This window comes from Perognathus longimembris, chromosome 17, assembly GCF_023159225.1.
Source record: "Perognathus longimembris pacificus isolate PPM17 chromosome 17, ASM2315922v1, whole genome shotgun sequence".
Taxonomy (NCBI): Eukaryota; Metazoa; Chordata; class Mammalia; order Rodentia; family Heteromyidae; genus Perognathus; species Perognathus longimembris.
In genome coordinates, this window is record NC_063177.1 from 14,457,417 (window position 1) to 14,480,813 (window position 23,397).

General features: G+C 52.7%; 1 protein-coding gene across 3 annotated transcripts in view; it reads left to right on the forward strand.

Annotated features, from left to right (window-relative positions):
- Positions 1-19,636, forward strand: part of Pemt (phosphatidylethanolamine N-methyltransferase) — a 73,282-nt gene extending 53,646 nt beyond the window's left edge. For all 3 annotated transcript variants that reach the window (XM_048365605.1, XM_048365606.1, XM_048365604.1), the window contains exons 3-7: positions 3,217-3,332; positions 11,864-12,009; positions 14,319-14,430; positions 18,365-18,439; positions 18,758-19,636. In XM_048365605.1, coding sequence (XP_048221562.1) covers positions 3,217-3,332; positions 11,864-12,009; positions 14,319-14,430; positions 18,365-18,439; positions 18,758-18,818 — 510 coding nt within the window. In that variant the 3' untranslated portion in view covers positions 18,819-19,636. The remainder of the gene's footprint in view (positions 1-3,216; positions 3,333-11,863; positions 12,010-14,318; positions 14,431-18,364; positions 18,440-18,757) is intronic.
- The last annotated feature ends 3,761 nt before the right edge of the window (positions 19,637-23,397 follow it).

The following is a 23,397-nucleotide window of genomic DNA, read 5'->3' on the forward strand; positions in this document are numbered from 1 at the left end:
TTGTGGTTTGAAAATATCTGTAGTCAAAAATGTACTTAGGGGGTTGGAGGCATGGCTCAGGTGGTAGAGTGCCAGCCAATGAGTGAAAGCCTCAGACACCAAATTTAAGCCCTAATCTTGGACAGAAACAAAGGCAGGCAGGCAGGCAGGCAGGCAGGAAGGAAGGAAGGAAGGAAGGAAGGAAGGAAGGAAGGAAGGAAGGAAGGAAGGAAAGAAGGAAGGAAGGAAGGAAGGAAGGAAGGAAGGAAGGAAGGAAAAATAAAAGAAGGGAGGGAAGAAAAGGAAAGAAGGAAGAAGGAAGGAAGGAAGGAAAGAAGATATATTTAACCCATCAATGCCAACGACATCTATGTTAGCCTACATACAGTCCAGCCAAATCCTAGCTTACCTGATTATTTTTCATTCTATTCTTATTTTTGTGCAAGTACTTGGGAATTGAACTCAGGGCCTAGGCACTCTCCTTTTCACTTTTTGGCTCAAGGCTGATACTCTACTGCTTGAGTCACAGCTCCACTTCCAGCTTTTTGGTGGTTAATTGGAGATAAGTCTCACAGACTTTCCTGCTCAGGCTGACTTTCAACCTCAATTCTTAGATCTCAGCCCTTTGAATAACTAGGAATACAAACGTAAGCCACTGATACTCCATTATTTTTTATTTGATGGTATTAGGGTTTGAATTCAGGGCCTTGTTAGATAGGCACTGTAATATTTGAGCCATGTTCCCAGCCCTTTTTAGCTTTTATTTTCTGGACAGGGTCTCATGTGTTTGCCCAGGTTCTGCTCCCAAAGTAGCTAGGATTATAAGCTTGAGCACTGCCTGGCTCACAGCCAGATGTGTAAATAAAGTATGGAATAACCCATGTCATTTATTGAGTACCGGATTCTAGAAAGTTCTGGTTGCATATCTGTTACTTTCCTTTGTGATCCAGGGCTGGCCAGGAGCTTTTGCTGCCCACTGTTGTAAGACACAGCCAGTTTCACTGCCCAGGAAGGAACCAAATTCAAAATCCAAAGTACACTTTTACTGAAAACATACTGCTTTAAAAAAATTATATATAAGCACAACAATGTTCATTGCAGCACAATTTGTCATAGCGAGAATCTGGAACCAGCCCAGATGCCCCTCAGTAGACGAATGGATCAGGAAAATGTGGTACATATACACAATGGAATTTTATGCCTCTATCAGAAAGAATGACATTGTCCCATTTGTAAGGAAATGGAAGGACTTGGAAAAAATTATACCAAGTGAAGTGAGCCAGACCCAAAGAAACATGGACTCTATGGTCTCCCTTATAGGGAATAATTAGTACAGGTTTAGGCAAGTGATAGCAGAGCATCACAAGGCCCAATAGCTATACCCTTATGAACACATAAGATGATGCTAAGTGAAATGAACTCCATGTTATGGAAACAGTTGTAACTACTTTCGACGTCCTATGTGTATCTGTAGCTTCTATTATTGATGATGTTCTTGTATCACCTTCCTGTGGTTGTACCTACACTATCTCTGTAATCTTATCTGAGTATATTGGAAATCGTGTATACTGGTATTGGAAGTAGGAAATTGAATGGGAATACCAAATTTGAGAGACACAGGGTAAAAAAAGACAAACAACTACAAAAGCAATACTTGCAAAACTGTTTGGTGTAAGTGAACTGAACACCTCCGTGAGGGGGGGAAGGAAAAGGGGGAGAAGGGAGGGGGGTATGAGGGACAAGGTAACAAACTGTACAAGAAATGTATCCAGTGCCTAACGTATGAAACTGTAACCTTTCTGTACATCAGTTTGATAATAAAAATTTGAAAAAAATTATATATATGTAATTCTAGTATTATTAAGGTGTTATACAAAGGGTTACCATTTCATAAGTCAGGCAATGAGTACATTTCTTTTTTTGGTCAATATCACCCCTTGCTTTCTTTTTAACCATAAACTTAAGAAGAAAATTAAGTTGACACACTGTAAGTTGGGGACCATCTGCAAATGAACCTACGCACATGTATGGATTCATGGTCAGAGCCCAGATAGGTGGCTTGCTTATATTAGAGCCCCAGACTGTGTGTTTGCTCTTTTGCATTGCCCCACCTTCCTTCCTTCCTTTGGCAAATGCACTCCTATACTCACCACACTCCAGGGCCAGAGCACTGTGTAGGAGGAGCTCCTCAGGGCAAAGCAGCCTCTCTGGGATGTTCAGGAACTCTGAGGTGGCAGAGGCAGCCGAGAGACTGGAAGGAGACCCACCTCTAACTTCCCAGCACGTTTGCACATGAATGTTAAGGATCAAGATGTGATTAATTGGAAAAAGGACAACAACAAAATTCTGAGACCAAAGTTAGGCATTTGCACATCTGTGTCTTCAGGAGAGGCTCAAGCAGTATTGGGGGTGTGGACGGGGGCTGTCCCTCTTCTACCCTTTGAATGACCACTGTGAGAGAACCCCCAACAGGAAAGAGTGGGCCCTGGGGTTCAAGTCATGGCACAATCTGGTGTTCCTAGCTTCTTTTGACCACCCTCAGCTTCTCCTTGCCTGCTAGGCCATTTCTGCATTTTTTTTTCTTCAGTATGAACTTAGGGCCTGTCATACCTACTAGGTTTTATCACCTTAAGCTCTTTTCTTGCTCTGGTTATTTAGAGATGGGGTTTCAGTGTCTCCCCATCCCCCTCCCACCCCACCGCACTCTCACCCTATCCTGTTTACGCCTAGACCTTAATTCTCCTACTTTCTACTTCCTGCCATAGCAAATGATAAGCACATACAGCCATGCTCAGCTATTGGATGAGAAAGGAGCCTTGCCTGGGGCTGGCTTCAAGTAGGTAGGATCCTAAATGTGAGCCACCTTGCTCTGGCCCCTTTTGTAAGTATGCAACAGGATGCTATGGCTCTAGGATGGGCCTGAGAGTACCCTGCCTGCCCCACCCCATGTTGGCCTGGGGATGTGGTTCTTGGTGAGCACAGGCTTTTCATCAGTGGTTATTTGGCTGATGGCTGGTCCTGTTGTCCATCCAGTCTGAACCAAGCGAAGATGGAAGTCCTATAGAACTGGCCCTCAGACCTACCTGGCCTTCTGGATGTGTACAGGAGCTATGCCTAGGCAATGCTTCTTCCTTGGAACTCAGCTCAAATCATAGTAATGAAGACCCTTGCTCATTGCTTTTCTGTCCAAGACTCTCCAGGCAGCACCTCAGGTCTTATTCTTTGATCACCATGCAGGTGGCAAGATGGGAGCAGAAAACTCGCAAGCTGAGCAAGTCCTTTGGGTCCCCCTACTTGGCCTGCTACTCTCTGGGCTGTGTCATCTTGCTCCTGAACTTCTTACGCTCATACTGGTAAGTCTCCCCATCAGGCTGGTGACCTGGCACAGCCCCTGTTCTTGTGCGAATGCATGACCAAAGATAGAAGGCCATAGAGGGGTCAAGTGTCCGAATGCACAGGAGCTCTGCTCTCAAAGACCTGGTGTCATAGCCCATCCTCAGTGACCCCAGGAAGATGATGGTGTGAATGCCACTTAGCCAAGGTCCTGGGGCTGGGAGGAACAGAGAGGACCATCCCTGGACAGCCCTCATGCTTCCCATCCCTGGAGCCCCCTGTTAGAAGTGCTGAGATAGGAGGCAGATGCCTCAGTCAGGAGCTAAGGGCCTAGCCATCTTCCTGGGCTTGGACCAGTGCCCCTCAGCCCATCTGTGTACCTTCCTGCTATGATCAGGGGATAGAATCTAGGTGGGATGCAAATACTGACCAGCTACCAGGCTCCACAGCTCCTGGGAACTTTTTTTTTTTTTTTTTTTTTTTTGGCCAGTCCTGGGCCTTGGACTCAGGGCCTGAGCACTGTCCCTGGCTTCCTTTTGCTCAAGGCTAGCACTCTGCCACATGAGCCACAGCGCCACTTCTGACCATTTTCTGTATATGTGGTGCTGGGGAATCGAACCCAGGGCCTCATGTATATGAGGCAGGCACTCTTGCCACTAGGCCATATCCCCAGCCCTCCTGGGAACATTTTTGTATCTGTCTTTGTTCGCACAAAGAGGAAGCTCCATGTGCAAGCAGAGACAGTGAGACTTGGCAGGGGACAGTGACCGCCTGGGTTATCAGAGCTTCATGGGGAACATCCCATCCAGGTAGGCCAGAGGAATGCCAGCAGTGCCTCTGGGCCAGGCTCATGGGATAGGGATCTCTAGAGGGGAGGGATAGGAACCTATATCCAGTCCTGCCTCCTGGAGGTCACCTGTGTTGCAATCTGCTTTATAGAGGACAGGTCCTTGGGCTGCATCAGTAGGACAGATGGGGAAAGAAGGTAGATGCTCCCTGTGGGAGCACTGAGGATGAGGAAGCACAGAGGGCTGGAGATAGGTACAGCTCCAGGCCCGGCATACGTGAGGAGGGGTGGGCTGAGCTGAGCCAGACCAGATGAAGCCAGTTCATGCCTAGCTGACCTTTGATCTCTTTGCTCTCTAAGGCCTCTTGATTAAACAAGTTGCCTGGTTGCTCTGGGCTCTTCTTCTGTCTGCTAGGCCTCACTCCAACTGTTCACCATGCTGAGGCTTCACATGGGTCTGGTTTTCCCTCCTACCATGCAAAAGAATCTCTTCCCCAGCAGAGTCCAGGCACATAGGAGGGAGTGGATGGCTCTCATGTTGTTCAGATGGGCCTTGATTCCTGGCCTAACACTGCCCTGGGCTCTGTATATCTTTAGCAGGTATAGAGCCTCAGAAATCACCCACACGTATCCCCACACCCCACATTCCTGGGACTAGCTGCAGCCACAGTGCTGGAGGCCCTGGAGCAGTGGGATGCAAGTTAGAAGCAGAGTGTAACAGCCCTCTACGTGCTCCATGTCACCCTCACAGCAAACAAGTCAAGTATTTAATGTATATAAGATGTAGAAGAACATACATGGGGAACATGGGCACCAGGGTGATCTGCTACCCACGTCTTAGCCACCCTTTCAGGACTCAGTCCTGATCCAGACCTGGTATGTGGTGCCTGTTGCCTTGTGGCTGAACTTGGTGAAAGTTGTTCCCCAGCAATGGACAGATTTCCTTCATCCTTGGAGCTCCAAAGCATGGTACACCCCATTTATTCTTCCCCAGTCTTCCTGCACACACAACATTTGAGCAGTTCCGCCTCTGCTATGTTTTGTGCAGCAGGGCACATACTCTCCTGAGCTCTCCAGTTGTTCCTAACCAGCATATGACCTTGCTCACTTATGACCTGGGCCAGATAGCCTCCCCTAAAATGAGGGGCCTGCCTCCTTCCTTTGCACATGCACCCCAGGTAAACCTTGATGACTCCAGCCTGGGCCTGCTACTGAGTCAGGGGTGAGATGGCTTGTGGGGGAACTAGGTTGAATAAATCAGGTGGGATCTGCTATTGAGCTAGATGTGGCAAGAAATAGGGAGTCATGAAAGGTTTGGGAGGAGGGTGGGCTCAGGGACTCAAGTTGGATTTTGGATGTGTACAGGGCTTCCTTGCCTCCCTGAGTTAACCTCACTCACCTGCCCTGTTCAACTGACAGCCCCACTACTAGAGGGAGGACTTGCTGAGATGGAAAAACAGAGGATGTAAACAACCCTGAATATGAGTAGTTGGGAGGTGGGTAGCTGCTCTAGGCCCAGAAGCAGCTGTGCAGCTTGAGATAGGCCCTATGTCTGCTATTCCACAGTTCTGTGCTAGTGGCTGGACAAGGCTGTTGTTTGTGCTGTAAATCAGCCTTCCTCTTCCAGATGGTGGGCGTTGCTCCCTGGAACTTCAGCTGATGGGAGATAGGAAGCTGGCTGGAGCCCAGCAGCGCTGCTTGGTAGCTTAATGATATGGTTCTTTCCCCTCCTTCCACACACCAGTGCACACAGCTTTCCCACAGGGCAATGACTGGGCGGGCATAGGATGCCCAGGCCTTCCCAAGGCCCAGGGAACTCAGGGGAGACTATGTGGTAGAGGCAATGTGTGATGTAGCCAGGCCTCCATGGAGGGAACAGTGAATGATGGGTACAGTGAGCATCACTACCACTGGCACACACCTGTGGCACATACCTACTAGTCCCAGCTACTCGGGAGGCCTGAGGTAAGAGGATCACTGGAGCCCAGGAGTTCAAGGCCAGGATGGGCAAGGTTGTGAGACTCCATCCCAAATCAAAATGAAATATTTTTGTGCCACATCTTCCAGATGAGCAAGCCCCCAGGGGCCTCTTCCTCCTCCTCCTCCTCTCCTTCTTTTTCCTCCTCCACGCTCCTGGCCATGCATTCCTTGGAGAGCTAGGGGATAGGCACACCCTTGGTTAGCTTGGACAAGAGCCTGCACAGAATCCTCTCTTGGCTCTTGGGCTCTTAGCCAGGATGGCACTCTCCTTCTAAGCATCACTAGGCTTAGGATCTGTCTGTCTGGAAGTCCATGACTTTTCTCTCTGTTGAATTTGTCCCAGGAAACTGAGGAAGACAGATAGCATGCTCATGTCCAACCACAGGTTATGCCTCTTCCTCCCACCTCCCACACATGCGCTACAAGTCCCATCTTCTTCCAGGACCACTTCCCTGATACCTGCCTGCCCTACCCACCCCCTCACAGCCCCTGCACACTGGCAGACAGGCCATCTTCTTCCCCATGCTGCCTAGTGGCTAGGGAGGTGGTCTGGGCATGAGGGTGGGATTGGTACTTAGAGGAGGGGCTGGCCAGGAAATCCCCTCAGGGCAAGCTCTGCACCCACATCACCCTGCACTCTCCCCCTTTTTCAGTCACCACCAGAGGTATATGTTAAAGTACACATAATAAAATTACCATTTTTTGTTTGTTTGTTTTGCCAGTCCTGGGGCTTGAACTCAGGGCCTGAGCACTGTCCCTGGCTTCTTTTTGCTCAAGGCTAGCACTCTACCACTTGAGCCACAGCGCCACTTCTGGCCTTTTCTATATATGTGGTGTTAAGGAATCGAACCCAGGGCTTTATGTATATGAGACGAGCACTTTACCACTGGACCATATTCCCAGCCACAAAAGTTACCATTTTAAGTACAGAATTTGAAGTGCTGGAGATCAGACCCAGGGCCTTACAGGTGCTAAACAAGTGCTCTACCACAGAGAGACACCTCCAGCTGCTATTCTGAACATTTTAGATGTGTCTGTTCTCACCTATTTCCAAGGAAGATGCAAGCTGCAGAGAACAGGGACTGTGTGCCCAGCATACAGTCAGGACAATGGGCATTTAAACCAAGAGACCAATCCACAGCTGATGCCACGGCCACTGCAGAGGCTGGCAGGGTCCCAAGGGGCCACTGCCAGCTGGTCTTTGCTAGCTAGTGGCCTGGAGGCCTGGCAGGAGGAGCTTGTGAGGAGGAGCTGGCTGATTATTAGAGGCTGATGGTGTTAAGACAAGACCCAAGGGGGGCAATTAATACAGACCTGTTGACCCTGGCTGTGGCAGCCTCAGTTTGATGGGAAGGGAGCCTGATATGCCGTGGTGGGAACAGGGGCATTTGTTTAAACCCATCCCCCAACCAGCTCCCTCTCACCTGCCCAACTGGTCTGGGCTGGATCTAGTGGCCTGGAGTTGCTGCCCTGTAATGAACCCACGGGCGTTTGCCTATGCCACGCATAGCCCTTGGGAGATAGCTGCCCCCAACCCCTAGCTTCTGCCTGGACCAGGAACTTCTGACAGCTAGAAAACTGGAGAGAGGAAATCTGGGTATGCTAGGCTTTTTTGGATCCCAGCAAAGGGAGAAGGAAGGGTCCTCATCTCAGTCATGGAGGCCAGCCCACATACACACCATCACCCCAAAGAGCTGTCCTCTGGCCTGAAGCCCCAAGAGGCAGTGCAGCCTGGGGCTTCCAGGCTTAGGGCAACGCAGGAGATGGTGTGCGTGTGAATCTGCAGGCCCTGTGTCACCCAGCGGCTATGACCTGGTCATGGGGAGTCAGGAGAGAAGAAACCCTTTGCCTGACTCCTGCCTGTCACGCTCCTCACCTCTTACCTCACTTGTGACATTACACAGACCCTGGGCTGTAGGTAGGTTTTGAAAGCACTTGGAGGCTTATCTGGGATTCCAGTTGCAGGGGAGCCCCAAATTCAAGTTTTGGGTTGATGGAGGGTGAGGCAACCGCATGGATGAACTGCATGGGTAATTGTTTGACTACTTGAATTAGGAGCCTGTCATGCTTAGCCTTGCCATCTGAATTGAAGGAGAGATAGAGCAGGCCATGCGGGCACTCTAGAAAGGCTGAAATTCGGGAAGCATTTTCTTACAATCACACATGAGAACAGTGGACAGGTGTGTCTCGGGGCTGGGGAAGCTTTGTGGCCATGTGCATGTCGCCTGGTATAAGGTTTCCCGGATTTCAGGAGGGCAGAACTCAGGTATCCTCAAGTCACACTGGTGACTGAAAGTTCAATCTAAGTTTTAAAAATAGCCCCTGAGACACATTAAGCCAGCCTCCACCCACTTCCAGCCTAGTGCAGAATATTTCCAAAGGAAATCACTCCTATTACTTCATCTGCCACAGAGCGCATGGCCACTGAGCTGCTCATCCCCTGTTAATTCTGCCCATGGAATGGACTGTGCTTTCTTAGCTTGCTGATGAGCTGGAACAGTGGCTGCCTAATTGGGCATCGATTCCAGTAAACCTGCCGTGTGTCACCAAGCATGTATGGCCTTGGACCCACATTAGGCCACCAGGGAGGAGCCGCTGCAGGAGTCAATAAACTCTGGAGCAGATGATCTATTGAGCACTCTGCAGGCAAGCTCTAGCCCAACCCTCCTGACCTTGGAGGGAGCTTGAGCTTCTTTCATCAGTGGGGAAAAGAGAACCAAGAGGTTCAGCCCTGGGCTGGGGAAAGAAGCAGGCAGCTAGCAGAACACTTTTGGGTCTCTTCTATCCACCTACTTCCTGTCCTCAGGAATCTCCTTCCTTCCAAGCAGGGTGGAGACACGCTAGGCTTTAGTGTTGGCCTTGTAGAAGTGAGAAGTTCCCCTTGTATTGGTTGTCTTCTTTTAAGATGCAGGGGGAGAGGCTGAATGCTGGTGGCTCATGCCTGTAATCCTGACTACTCAGAAGGCTAAGATCTGAGGATCATGGTTTGAAGCTAGTCAGGGAAGACAAATCTGTGACACTCTTATCTCCAGTTAACCAGAAAACAGCTGGAAATGGTGGCTCAAATGGTATAGTGCCAACCTTGAGCAAAAACAAAAACAAAAAAGGCTAAGCTAGAGTGAGAGGCCTTGAGTTCAAGCCCCAATACCAGCAAAAAATTTTTTTTAAAAGATGCAGGTGGATCTAGTCAAACAGAATGAGGTGGCTCCATGTGGAATAGCAAACCTAAGCCTAGCAGCTAGGCTGGCTTGGTTCTCTGTCCCCAGGGTAGGAGGAATCAGTCCAAGATCTCCCTCCAGAATGACCCTCTAGCCTCCAGGCCTGGCCTGCCCCAGCATTCACCGTAGTTTTGCAGCCTGTGCTCTGCTCTCCACCACGTAGACACACAGAGTCCTTTCTAACTTCACAAGGCCCCAGCCTTAAGGCAGCCAGCCATGGCCATTCCTCTTTCTGAAATGTTCTTCCTGCCCACTTTCCCTTTCCCCTTGCTAAATTCTTCCTTCAGCTCTCAGCTGAAGCAGCTCTTCCTCCCTGCAGCCCCCTGTACCAACCACCCTGGCTAACAGCCAGTGGCCAGTATGTTTCCTTTTCCTATAGCACGTGCTTCCTCTTCCAGAGTCTGCCTTGGCTTGCTCCTGTCATTTCCACTGCTACAAGTCCCAGAGCTGTGGACTGCTTCGTGTGTGCAGCCACTCAGCAGCAATGTTGTACAAGGAGGCATGGGAGGAGACACCATCACCTCTCAGAGGAAAGACTGAGGCTGGGACCCAGGTCTGTTGGAAGCTCATCTCCCTCTTCCTCCAGAAGCTAGCAGGCACCTCACATGTGATCATTAGAGACTCAAGCCAGGCCTCCTGTCTTCTGTTCAGACAGATGAAACCTAGGGGTTGGCAGCCAGAGTCAACCAGCACCGAAGAGCCTCACACATTTCCCTCCATAGGCTCTGTTGCAGTGTAGCCAAGGAGCTCTGTGTGACTTCACCCCCAGCAGGGTTCAGCCCTCTACTTGGCTGGCTTCTCCTTCATCATTACTACCCCTTAACATTTGCAGTGGGGACAATGGGGAGGGAGGTGCTGTGACCTGGACCCAAGCTGCATGACCTATGCAGCAGGGCCTGTGGAGTGGAGAGTGCTTGGGCTGCACTGCTGGCCAGAGGGCTGGCAGCTGTGACCCTGAGCCAATCCCAGCAGGGTGACCCTGAGCCTAGGCGGCAGCAGCAGTGCAGAAGGCGGGGGTGGGTGGAGAGCTGCGGATGTGGGCAGCCTAACCAGTGGCTGGGTTTGCCCTGACATCATGTGCTGCTGGGAGCAGGTCACCTGCAGGCTTCTGTCAGTGTTTGTTCCCAGGCCTTTGTTCTCCCTTCTGCTCTGACCCATCTGCTGGCCTGTGTTGGGTGCCAAGGAGATGCTTGGGGAGAAGGGCTGGGAAGATAGCTGTGGGGAAGTGGTTCAGGGAGACAGTGCTTAGGCAACCCAAGAATAAAGTTACAGCAACCTGCCCTCCCCAGTGAGTGGGTGAAGAAATATAGTAAAGGAATCCCATCTGGAAGAGCCTAGCCAACAAAGATAACTGAGATAATGATGGTGAATGGATAGGTGAATAGGTGGGTAGGTAGAAGAATAGATGGCTATGTAGGTAGGTAGATGGATGAGTAGGTGGGTGGACAGAATGGTTGGATGGGTAGAGATGGATGGGTGAGTCGATGCATAGATAGATGGATGTGTAGGTAGGTAGATGGGAGGGTGGGTGGAAGAGTAGAGGTAGGTAGGTAGATGGGTGGGTAGGTGGCTGGCTGGGTTAGATGGATAGGTATATGGATGAGATGGGTAGACAGGTGTATAGGTAGGTAGATGGGAAGGTGAGTGGGTGGAGAGGTGGATGGGTGGGTGGGTAGATAGACAGGTAGATAAGTTGGTGGGTATGCAGCTGGCTGGCTGGATAGGTAGATGGGAGGGTAGGTGGCTAGATAGGTGGATACATAGATGGAAGAATGGGTGGGTGGACAGGTAGGTGGGATGAATGGGGGGTGATGATCAGCCCTTGCTTGGAGGAGGCTGATATGGAGTAGATGTAAGTAGCTGTTCTGTGTGACCAGCAGTTCTCCATGGCTCTTCTGAACATCGCAGTGGGGAGAGTGGGAAAGGCATGTTTTGCACATGTATGTTGGTCCCACACATCCTACCCTGTGTGTCCCTCATGTCTACTAAGTGTCATTCCTCTCACCAGTACCCATTCATTCCCAGTAAGGCTCAGACCCACTGCCAGCCTGTTCACCCGCAGGCCCCGTACAGGTATCAACTGGAGAAGCTGAATCCCCAAACCTGTTCACATGCCATTAGTCATGGGCCCTTGGCTCAATCTTTGAGCTTTCAATCATTGGCCCAAGGGAAGCGCAGCAGAGGATTTTAGAGGTTAAGGGGGACATAAGGGGCCTTTGAGGTAATTTAACACTCAGCTGCCCTGGAGTGGCCTTGAAGCCAATGGAGCAGTGCAGAGCACAGCCTCAAACCATGCGTCTGCTGAGGGAACGGGGTTCCCAGCTATGTGTGGCACTCGGTGGGCACAGGCTGCACGTAAGTCAGCCCATCTGGCTTCTCTTGAAATCAAAACACCCTGGCAAGCCTGGTGTTTTCTATTTCCATCCCTTCCCTTGTGGCCAGAGAACCTGGGCAGTGCTCTGCAAGAGGCTCAGACCTCACTTGCAGCCTCCTGAGCTGCTCTTGAATGGATGAGCCCTGGGCCACTCACTGTGACATGCTGTCTCTCCCTGTCCCCCACCTATAGCTTCACACAGGCAATGTTGAAACAGTCCAAGATGGAGGGCCTGGATAACCCCACTGCCTACTGCCTGGGCCTTGTGCTCCTGGGTGCAGGTGTCCTGTTGGTGCTGTCCAGCTTCTTCGCACTGGGGTTCACCGGAACCTTCCTAGGTAAAACCCTGGGTGGGGCCACCTTGGGAAGGTACACGGGAGTTCAAGGCAGAGCGGGGCACATTGGCTACCACCTGCTGTCTGTGATGTACCCTGAGGAGCACTGGAGACCCAGCACCTCCATGGTTAGGACAGCAGTATGGGTTCTACTGCCTCGCCTTGCTCTGAGCTTCTGGTTGGGGAGAACTCCTTTTATGGGCCTGTGGGCCACTGCTTGCTGTGTTGCAGAGGGCCTCCAGACCCTGTTTGCATGGAGAGGTGGGGTGATGAGCCACCCAGAGGCCCAGTGACATGATCCGCTGTCCTCACAGCCACCCCTGGGGCTGCCCTGGGCAGCTCCCAGCACTCTTGGCTACCAAGCCGGGTGGGATCTTGGTTTGCTGTGTCTGGTCTACAGACAGGCTGGTGCAAGTCTAAGACAGACTATGGGAATGAGGGCCAGTGTCTTTTCTCCATTCCTCACTGCATGTGGCCCTGGTGTTTTCATCTGGCTGTGCCAGATGCCACATCACTTTACGACAATAGGAAAAGAGGAGAGAATACTAGCGGGGAGAGGGGGAGGATGAGAGATAGAGAGGTGTGAGAACAGGCATGAAGAGAAGTTGGTAGCTGTAGCCCCCTAAGGGAGCCCCACATTGCTCCAAACTGATTGCATAACACAGCTGCCCAGCTCTCCCTCTGCACCAGCCCGGCCTCCCAGCTCTAGGCTCAAGGCTGTTTGGAGGCCACTCAGGAGTGCAGCAAGCCGTGTTTGATATCAGCTTTCTGAGACTGTGGCTGGAGGGCAAGTTTTGCCCTCCAGCAAGAACTGACTGGTCAGAGGGGTGCCAGCCTGGGAAGTGGGGAGATGGGAGCACCTGGACCTTCCAGGTGCAGGCAGGATGTGAGGCAGACAGAAGGCGGCCTGAGGGGCAGCAGACCCGCCCAGAGAAGTGGCAAGGACCCTGGCTGCACACTGTCTAGTCTGCCTAGAGCTGAAGGTCAGGCCGAAACCCTGAAGTACATGCAAAGGCTGAGATTTTATTCCCAGCAAAGTGGGAGCCATGGAAGGGCAATGTGCGAAGACTGCTAGGCCAGAGGGCAGAGTTGAAGAGGGGCAAGTAGCAACAAGGAGCGGCTCCCCAGGATCTGTGAGCTGGTGCTGTCCAGAGTCCTGGGAGACAGGTGAGCAGAGGGAGGGCTGCAGGCAGCAGGGCCCAGAGCTCCCAAAGTGATGGGATATTAGGAGGACAGGCGTGGGAAGAGGCAGGACTCCCAGATCTGGGAATGGTGACCACAGCGTTGGGACCACCTTCTCCCATAGACATGGCCCAGAAACTTGGGATGTAGAGCAGAGCAGTCACTCCCCTGTGAGTCAGAAACCCCGAAGCGGGTTTCTATGCCACCCGTCGCCTGGCCCCACTGCCCCGCTTCCTGCTTCCTGGGAAGAAAGAGCCTCCCAGCAGTCTCCAGGTGGCTCCTCAGGCCTCCTGCATCCTTTGTCCCCAACAATGGGCAGCACAGCACCCACCAAGCCCCTCCTGCTGGTGGCTTCCCATTGTAGGCTGGCTGCCCTACTTTCTGCCCAGGATGAAGTGCCATTGTCCTCCCAGCCTGGCGGGAGACAAAGGAGGGAATGCTGCGGAGAGGAGGGGCACGGTAGCATCCCTTGTTGTGTGGCCCTAGCAGGCTACCTCTCGCTGAGAGCGACCACCATAGCAAGGCCTTGTTACTCTGGGCAGGTGGGAGGCTGACCTGCTGTCTGGTGGTCTCTTCCCACAGTATCAGCTCTGGACTTCCAGGTGGGAGACAATAATACTGTGGCTGATCTCCCAGAGGACTGTCGTGGGCAGGCCTGGAGAAAAGGGGACAGAGCCACCCTTAGAAGCCAGCTAGCCCCAAGGGGAAAACCAAGACCCGTAGGGGTGCGCAGCTGGCCAGAGTGGGAGGAGGAAGGAGATGGGGCAGGCTTACTTCCAGAGGCAGAGTTGGGATGAGGCTCTAAAGGAGGGAGAAAGGAACTTTGTACGGAGAGCAGGGAAAGGCATCCCAAGAGAGGGAAGAAGAGGTACAAAGGCAAAGAAGTGGGAAGAAGTGGGAGGAGGTGGCTGGAGGCTAGAAGCCAGTGGTGGTATGAGGAGCAGAGCTCAGTGCCCCAGCCCCTGGGGACTCTGACCCACTGTGCTGTTGAAATTCCCTTGCAACCCTCTTAGAGCCTCTTGGGGGGAAGGAGCCTGTCTCTCTCCCATGGGGAGCCTCTCTCAGTTTCAGTGTGGCTCTGAGGATGAATGGCCAAGTGACAGACCCACCCTGCCCTGCTCCCTCCACAGGTGACTATTTTGGAATCCTCAAAGAGGCCAGAGTGACCACATTCCCCTTCAACGTCCTGGACAACCCCATGTACTGGGGGAGCACCATCAACTACCTGGGCTGGGCCATCATGTGAGTACCAGGCTACCTGGGACCCCAAGTCGAAACTATGCCCTCCCTCACCTATATCCAACCTGTAGTCTCTGATCTGCAACACAGTGAGACCTTCTACCCACATGCTACACATGTGCACATACACATATACACATGTATACACACACACACACACACACACACACACACACACACACACACCGTCTCCTCCCACTGCCACTACACTTGGGCCTTTCAAACTCAGTTTGAGACTAGCCCTTCCTCCAGGAAGCCCCCCCTGACTTCCTCTACTCCCAGCTCCCTGTGCTGGAATTAGTGATGAGCAGCCCATCTCCACTGTGAGGTCATGAGTCCCCTCTGCATCCCTGATCCAGTGATAGTCACCCCAGGCTTGGGGTGGCCAGGCCAGGTCTCTCGAGAGTTTATGGCACCCTGAGCTGCCTCCCAAGGACATTGGCCGCGTGGTGTTGAAGACAGACTGGCTGTGTTGGGACAGTCTCCATCTGAGGGCTCGTTTGTTATGGGCCATTACCCTGCCTCCCACAGCCCATCTGTCTCCTGCCTCCCAGGCCCTCAGATGGGGCTTCCTGGTGCCTGAGTGCCCAGGCATGGGACCATGGTGGGCCACACAAGGGGTTCTTGGGGGAACAAAGCTGGCACCAGCCCCAGGCTTTTTCCTTCTAGCCCTCTAACAAGGTTTGGTTCCCGCTGGGCTTAGGGTCCTTGCGTGTCAGTGGGGCCACCATCCCTCCTGATGTGTTAAGAGCTCCAGCGAGACAGGGTGGGAAGGGAAGCTTCAGAGTGCACACCCTTCCCATGTGGGCCTAGCCCACCCCACCTCCCCATGCCTTGACCCCGGAGCCTGGTAGCGCTGGCTGGGCCCTGAGAGGGTGGGCACCCTGCTCCCTCTGCCAGTGTCGGACATGGTCATGTGTGATGCTGGGAAATCTGGCAGCCCAGCCCATCATCCCCAGGTTCTTCTGTCACTCTTCTGGGATCCTGGATCCAGGCAGGAAAGGCTTTTAGGACCATTCACTGTCCTGGTACTAAGGGGACTCATGAAAGGAAGTAAAGGTCTATCAGTCCAGCCCCACTGTGATGGGGAAACTGAGGCTGGGGTCTGGACTCACCCCATCACAACAGCATGTCTGGGGCAGAGACACCATGGGTCCCCAGTTCCCTGGCTCCTAGAGCACAGCCTCTTGGCTTTGTTTGCTTTCTGCGTGGGTGGAATTTTCAGAAACAGGAAGTGATCTGTGGGGTCAGATGGGCCCCTGGTGACTAAGTGCTCACATGCCGGCCAGCATGGCAGGGTTCGGTGTTTTCCTGGGCATCTCCAGCCCCTAGTCAGGTGGCTGGTCTGAGCCTGGGGCTTGTCTGCCAATAGGCATGCCCCAGGAAGGAGGCTGCACTCTTGGATTGGTCAGAGTGGACCTGCCCACCAGCCATACCTCCCTGCAATGTCTCTCACAGCCCTCAGGAGCCCTGTGTAGCTGAGACGATGGCCGATGGCCGCACAGAGCCCTTGCCAGGGGCCAAATTCCTCTTCCACCAGGAGAGATTGGGGTCAGTCATGGACCAACTGGCCATAGACCACCCACCCCTCACCCACCCCCACCACCAAGGATAGGACATAGGTTTTGAGATCTCTGTCTGCCAGGCTGAGGAGGGCTGGATCCCAGCCCCAAATTCCTTCCACTGTTTCAACTTAGTCGATGAAGAGCCCTCCACTGGCCAGGTGTGGTGGTTTGTACCTATAATCCTAGCTACCTGGGAGGCACAGATAGGAGGAAGAATGTCCAAGGCTGCCTGGACAAAACCTCCAGATCTAGTCTGAAAAACAAAGGAAAAAGCAGAAGAGCCTATGGAATGGCTCAAGTGGGAGAGTTGCCCGTCTAGCAGTTTCAAATCCCCGTGCTGCCTTCCTCCACCACCACCACCAATAAAAAGCCTTCTGTAGGTAAAGGGACAATGAGGACAGAATCCTAATTTAGAGCCTGTGGAGCTTTGGGGGTTTGTTTTTCTGCCAAAGCCTAAGCTGAAACCAGAAAACTCAGTACAGGGCCTGGCCCCTCGTGGAAGTTTCTAGGTCAAATCCATCCCTGGGCACTGTGTCTCCCAAGTAGCTTTACTTCCTCTCCAGTCTGGAGGACACTGCCAAAGTGCTCTAAGCCAGACACCTTTGGCTTAGGCCAGCCATCCTAGCTTTGTAGGGGGCTGAGAACAAGAAGATCAAGTTTCCAGGTTGACTGGGAGGAAGCTGGGTGTGGTGGCCATGTTTGTCATCCCAGCTCCTATGGGAAGTCTAAAATAGGCAGATCATGGTCTACGCACATGTCCTGTCTCACAAACAACAAGCACAAAAGAGAGCTGGAGGTATGACTCAAATTATGAGTGTGGGTCAACTCAAGAAAGCCCGAGTCCTTGAGTTCAAATACCAGAACTGCCACCAAAAAGAGAAAAAGAAAATCAAAAACACTTGAGGATCATAGCAAGTCCCCCCCAGTGAGGGGCCAGCCTGCTTGCCATGTGTGACTAACTCATGCAGGCTTCTTGTCTGCTCCAGAAAGGTCTTTGGTTAGTGTCACATCTCCATGCGGCAAGGGGGCTGGCTCCAGGGGCAATGGTAGGTTGCAATGGCAGCTGGGCTACGGGAAAGGTGGGTTTTGTGCTCCGTGTTGTGCAGATGAGGGGTCTGGAGCCCCTCATTGACCATGGAGAGGATGTGAATGGACACCAGGCCTGCGTCTACAGCCTGAATTCTGGCCTTTGCTGTCTTTTGGCCTACCCTGCCTCTGTCAGACTGCCTCTGTCAGGTAACAGACTGGACAGTGTGCGGTCCAGAGGCTGTTAGGTAGTGGGCAGGGCAGAGGCCTCACAGGGCAAGCATGTCCTCTTGCCCTCTGTCCTAGGACAGGGTGAGGACAGCAAAGTCCCCTGTGGCTCAGAGGCCTGGCTCTGGCTATACCCCTGGGGCTCCCACCCTTCCTCTGGTGATGTGGATGTGGCTGTCCAGCCCCTGCAGGAGCACAGATCGAGAGGTAACCATAGAAATAGATTGGGGACCAGCTTGACAGCGGCTATTTCTGGAAGCCTGAAGCACACACACGGGCTCCTCAGTGCCGTCACTAACAAGCTGCCTGTATTTGTTGGCACAGCAAGGTCAGACACTGGTCACCAACAGAGAGCCATGACAGATATTCTGCCCAGCCCTGAGCCCACTGCACACATCGCCTGGGCTTCTTGCCCTCCAAGTTGGGGCTACTCAGGTTCCTGGAGCCCACACTGCCCAGGCCAGGCATATAGGCCAGGCACGAAGCCCCTACCAGGGCTGGGGGAGGGATGCACCCACAGACAAGGACCAGGCTCAGGTGGCAGAACTATCCACAGGATGTGTGCGCATGGGACCCCTTTCCAGGAAAGCACATTAGTCCAGGCACTGATGACTGTAATCCTAGCTACTCTGTGGATTGTGGTTCAAAGCTAGCCCAACAGGAAAGTCCACAAGATTCTTAGCTCCAAGTAATCACCAAAAACCTGGACATGGAGCTATGGCTCAAATGGTAGAACACCACCCATGTGCAAAAAAGCTAAGGGACAGTGCACCAGCCCTGAGTTCAAGCCTCAGTAGAGGCACAGAAAAAGAAGCAAAGCAAAGCACCCGGGCACATGGTGTCCAGTGGGCAGGGAAGCATCTCCTGCTGCTTAGCTGCCCCCTGTGCATAGAACAGGCTGGGCTGCAGGACTGTCCTGACACCCTGAGCTCTGGAATGGGGCTAGGGCACAGAGTCAGGCTCTCCATTGAGTCCAATGCTCAGTGGATCAGGATCCTGATGATGGGCCCCTCACTGCGAAGGCAAATTCAGGCTCTGCTTGTCCCACCAAGGGGTTGCAATGTCAGCCCGAGGTCACACTATGATGGCAGGACCCTGACCGCTGTCTGTCTCTGCAGGCACGCTAGTCCTGCGGGCCTGCTGCTGACGGTGCTGGTAGCCGTGGTCTACGTGGTGGCCATCCTGTATGAAGAGTGAGTAGGGGCTGTGACAGGGTGAGGGGCGTGGGCAGGGAAGCTGAGCTGAGCCAGCCTTTCCTCTGTAAGCTCAGCCAGCTGCCCTCCACACACAGCAGTTGTGAGACCGGGTCAGCGGGTAGTGGCAGGCAACAGGGGATGGCAGTCCTGGCCTCTCTAGGCCCCCACTCCTGCTTCTCTGGGGATGGTGGGGCAGCGAGTTCCCTCTGTTCTTCCAGAGGAGTCGTTTGTGTTTTAGTGGCACAGGACTCAGGGCAGGCTCAAGCACATCGGGTGCCATCACCCAGTTAACTGAAGCCTTCTCCAACCCCACAGGCCCTTCACCGCAGAGATCTACCGGCAGAAAGCAGCCATCAAGTCTCACAAAAGGAGCTGACTGGGATGTCATGGACCCATCAAGGGCCTGCCTGGCCTCTCAGCCTGCACCAGGCTCCCAGCTCTACTAGGGGAGACCACTGTTCCCTGCTCCTGGCGCATGCCTGGCACAGGCCACTCCAGTGCCTTGGAAACCACTGCCTTGGGGGCCCCAGGCTGCTCTGTGGCCAACTTTCCCCCCGTCCTCAATGTGCCACCAATAAAAGCCCCCTGACCCCAGCACCCCCTCTGGGCTCTGTCCATCTTTGTCCATGGGGCTTCAGGAGGGCAGGGCAGGGCAGCGCAGGGGAAAGGGAGGCCAGCTGGCCCCAGTTCTTGCTCCCATTAGAACCTTGCAGTGCTGAGCGATGGCACTGCCTTCGAAGAAAAGGAACTCGAAAGGCTTCAGTAACTGGCCAGGCTATGCTCACAGCTCCTTTCTGAGGCAGCAGGGCATCCTGAGTGACCAGTGCCCCATCAGCACTCCTGGTCTTTCAGCCCTGAGATGGAGATGTGGCAGAGGAGGTGGTCACCCTGTCATCCTTGGCCTGTCCAATGTAGCTGGGGAAACAACAATGCTGTTCCACTAAAATGATGGATGTGCTGCTGGGGGTTGGCCTCTGGTTGGAGACACAAGCATGTGCCAGGCGGGGCACAGGTGACCAAGAGTATAGGCTCAGGAGTTACCACAGGGACTGCAGAGGTGGCCACGGGAGAGACCACTCCCCCTTCTGACATCAATACAGCCATTTCCTGACATGACCCCCATTCTACCACTAACAGCTGTGCCCACCTCAGCCCTAGGACCCTGGCTGACATGAGCTAGTGGGCTTTGGACTGTCCCTGGCTTGCCATAGCCCTTTAGCCTTGGTCAGTATCCCCCCTGGGATCTCCCTGTTTGTCCAGGAGGCTAGTTTGGATCCCAAAGTGGCCAAGTCTAGCTCTCCCAACTCCACTTCAGGAGCTGTGTGGTACACTATCCGAGGGCTGCCTTCTCCTGACAACCCAAGTTATTGTCACCCAGGCCCCAAGGCCACGGCTTCAGTGTGTATTTACACAGTACACAGGATCCAAGATCTCACCGTGCACACAGGTCCATGGAGGGGCCTCCGGAGGGGTGTTCTCAAGCCTCCCCTCCCAGGCTCAAGTGTGGGTGTCGGGACCCCTGCCTCCAGGGTTGAGTGCAGAGCCACCAGCTGGAGCTGACTCCTTACTAGCTAGCATGGCCTCATATCCTTGCTGTTCTGGGCCTGTGGTAGAGGCTAGGCTGTCCTCCCCTGGGTGACCAGAGGGAGCCAAGACCACTGGTAGATGTCTCTCACCTGTGCCCTCGCCATCCCAGGTGCCATATAGATTCACCCCTGCAGCCAGGCACATGGCCCATGTCTGGACTAGAAAGACCTTGGAGCCCTTGGCCCAGGAGTCACCATCCCTCTGTGGGTTTTCCTGCTCTGCAGTGAGGGTGCTTGACACAGGGAAGGTGCTCAAAGGCCTTCCATGGTCCTACCTGCTCCCTATTGGGCCCAGCACCCTGTGTCTGGCTATATTTTTAGGCCACACTTGCTCAGCATAGGCTGTATGCTCAGGCAGTGAGAGGAGAAACCAGGTCCCTCGGACAGTCAGCCTAGCTCAACCCAGTGTGCGCTCCCCACGCTGTCCTTCTCCTCCTGTCTGCTGTGGTCCACTCACCACACTGGGCTGCCCACATATGCCACCTTCCTGTCAAATGTGAATGGAACAGGACACCTCCATGGCCCCACACTGTCCTTGAGATAACCCAGGATCCTCCTTTCTATTGAGCTCCAGAGCCATCCTCAGACCTCAGACCACCTCCACATCCGTCCTTGCTGCCACCACCACCTGAGATGGTCTCCCCTTCCCTTGAACCCACTGTGCATCCAATCACACTAAGTCTTAGGGGCAGGCATAGCCTGGGCCATAGACACAGTATAGGCCCTGCCCTTGGGGCCCGCTTTCCCTCAAGGGCAGTCCCTGTAGGATCTTCTGTCTCACTGCTGCTGCTGCTTCTCCAGGAAGGTGAGGTTTGGGAGGTACACAGATGCCTACAGGATGAGAAGGTGGGTGTGCTAAAGCACTTTCCACTCTGAGCACCACCTGTGCCAAGGACCCAAAGCCTGGTGAGCTGCTCAGGTTCTCCAGAAGTGGCATGAGGATGGGGAAGAAGCTGGGGGAGGAGGAGAGGGGATGGAGAGGGCCTCAGCAAGCTGCTATCTGTCATTTCATTCCAGTGTGAATTCAGCATGCACTTGAGAAGCAGTTCATGTAGCACACAGGCAGTGGATAATTGGACATTTTGACCACCATCAGTCATTTCATCACCCCATGCCCACCTGCTGCTACCTACAGCTAGTGCTAGCCAACCATCCTATTCTCTATGTCTCCGGATTTGCCTGCCCTGGATGATCCTGAATGGAGTCACAATAATTTGTCTTTTGTGTCTGGCCTTTAAGTTCTAGCTATGTTGTATCAAGTGTCAGTGTTTGTCTGTTTCATTGTCACACATACACACATGCTAAGAGTGCTTGCCTCGAATATATGAAGCCCTGGGTTCGATTCCCCAGCACCACACATATAGAAAATGGCCAGAAGTGGTGCTGGGTGCTGTGGCTCAAGAGGCAGAGTGCTAGCCTTGAGCAAAAAGAAGCCAAGGACTGTGCTCAGGCCCTGAGTCCAAGGCCCAGGACTGGCAAACAAACAAACAAACAAAACATACACACATGCTACATTCATATAATACCATAACATAGAATAAAGGTTTATGTGGCTCCTGATTCTGATGGTGGAGAAACTCAAGATTGGGTGGTGTTATTTTTTCTGTCACTGTAACAAAATACCTGAGACAACCAACTTATAAAGAGAAATAAAAAAGCTAATTGGTTTACAGTTTCAGAGGTTCATGGTGGGAGTGCATAGTTGGGCTCCCCTTGTGACCAGTAAGGAACAAAAAAATATGGAAGGGGTCAGGGTCACACAATTACCTTCAAGAGCACACACCAAATAACCTAAAGACCTCTCACTAGGTCCTTCCTCTTCAAAGCTATGAGCTTCCCAAAATACCATCCTAGGGACCAAATAACACCTGGGCCTCTGGGGGACATTTGACTTGCAAATTATAGTGGGTGATTGTGTCTGCCGAGGTCCTTTCTAGTGAAGACTCAGAAGAACATCAAGGTGATGCGAGGAGTCAGATGGAGAGTTGAATGACATCCCAGCTAACGCCTCTACTGCTCTTATACAAAGTCACAGTCCCATTAGACTATCCTCTCCCTTAGGACCTCATTCAACCTTTATCACCTCCCAAAAGCCCCATCTCCAAACTCCATAGTTGACTAAGTTTCCAGCCTTTAATACCTCCCAGTGGGGATTGCATTGCAGCATGCCGCATGTCACATTTGCGCCACCCTTCTGTGTCCTTCCTTTTCATTACTGAACAATGTTCTACAGGGTGGGTAGACCAAATCTGTGCACATATTCATCCATCAGCTGGTAGTCTTTGGGTTGTTTCCACCGTTGGGTTGTTACAAATGATAAAATGTATACCAGGTTCTCATTTCTTTTGCATCTCTACTTAGGGGTGGAATTGGCTGGCTGTGTTTGATGTACTGAAAAAAGTTAGCCCTGCAGACTTTTTTTTTCCATGATGTCTGCATCATTTTGGTAGCAGAGTCTAGGTGACCTGGACCAGGTGGCAGGTGCATGACTGAGCACAACACCTGCTCTGGGATCAGGTCTGTACTGGTATCTACTTCCTGTCTCTTCTTATAAAAACACACTCAGGGTGAGTTTGTTAAGAAGAGGGTGGCAGGGCTGGGACTATGGCCTAGTGGCAAGAGCACTTGCCTTGTATACATGAAGCCCTGGGTTCAATTCCCCAGCACCACATATATAGAAAATGACCAGAAGTGGTGCTGTGACTCAAGTGGCAGAGTGCTAGCCTTGAGCAAAAAGAAGAAGCCAGGGACAGTGCTCAGGCCCTGAGTCCAAGCCCCAGGCCTGGAAAAAAAAAATGTAAAGAAGAGGGTGACAGCTCCCAGTAAATCTAGGAAGACTTCCTGGAGGTCCTCACCACACTGCCCCCAGCCGTGGTTTCTAGAGTTTTCTGGCCAAGCCACCTGCAGAGCCCTGAGACAAGAGTTTTCCCTCCTTCCGCTGCAGCCTTCCATCTCAGGTTGTGAGCCCTCTGAGGTCAGTTTTCCCCAGGGTCCAGTTGGGAGACTGTACCCAGCTCTGGGAATCTCAGCACCCCCATCTGTAAAATGGCCATCTGAGTCCTGCCTGCCCTGTGCATACAACAGGTGCTTAAGCAGGGCTGCCTCTGCTACTCAGGGGGGCTCATCAATGTTTCTAAGATCTCAAAAACACCTCAAGGCCTGATGGCCTCCAGAGGCATCTGGCCTTACCAACAGTGCCCTAGTCTCTATCTGCTTGCATACTGCTAGGAGATGGGAGCTCACTCTCTCCAGCAGCCTCCCCAATGGCCAGAGCAGGGCCACACAGCTCAGGGCACTGTGACCTGGGCAGACCTCACAGATGCTCCCAGACAATCCTTGTCTTGATAGAGGAGCCTGAAGAGGGAAAGA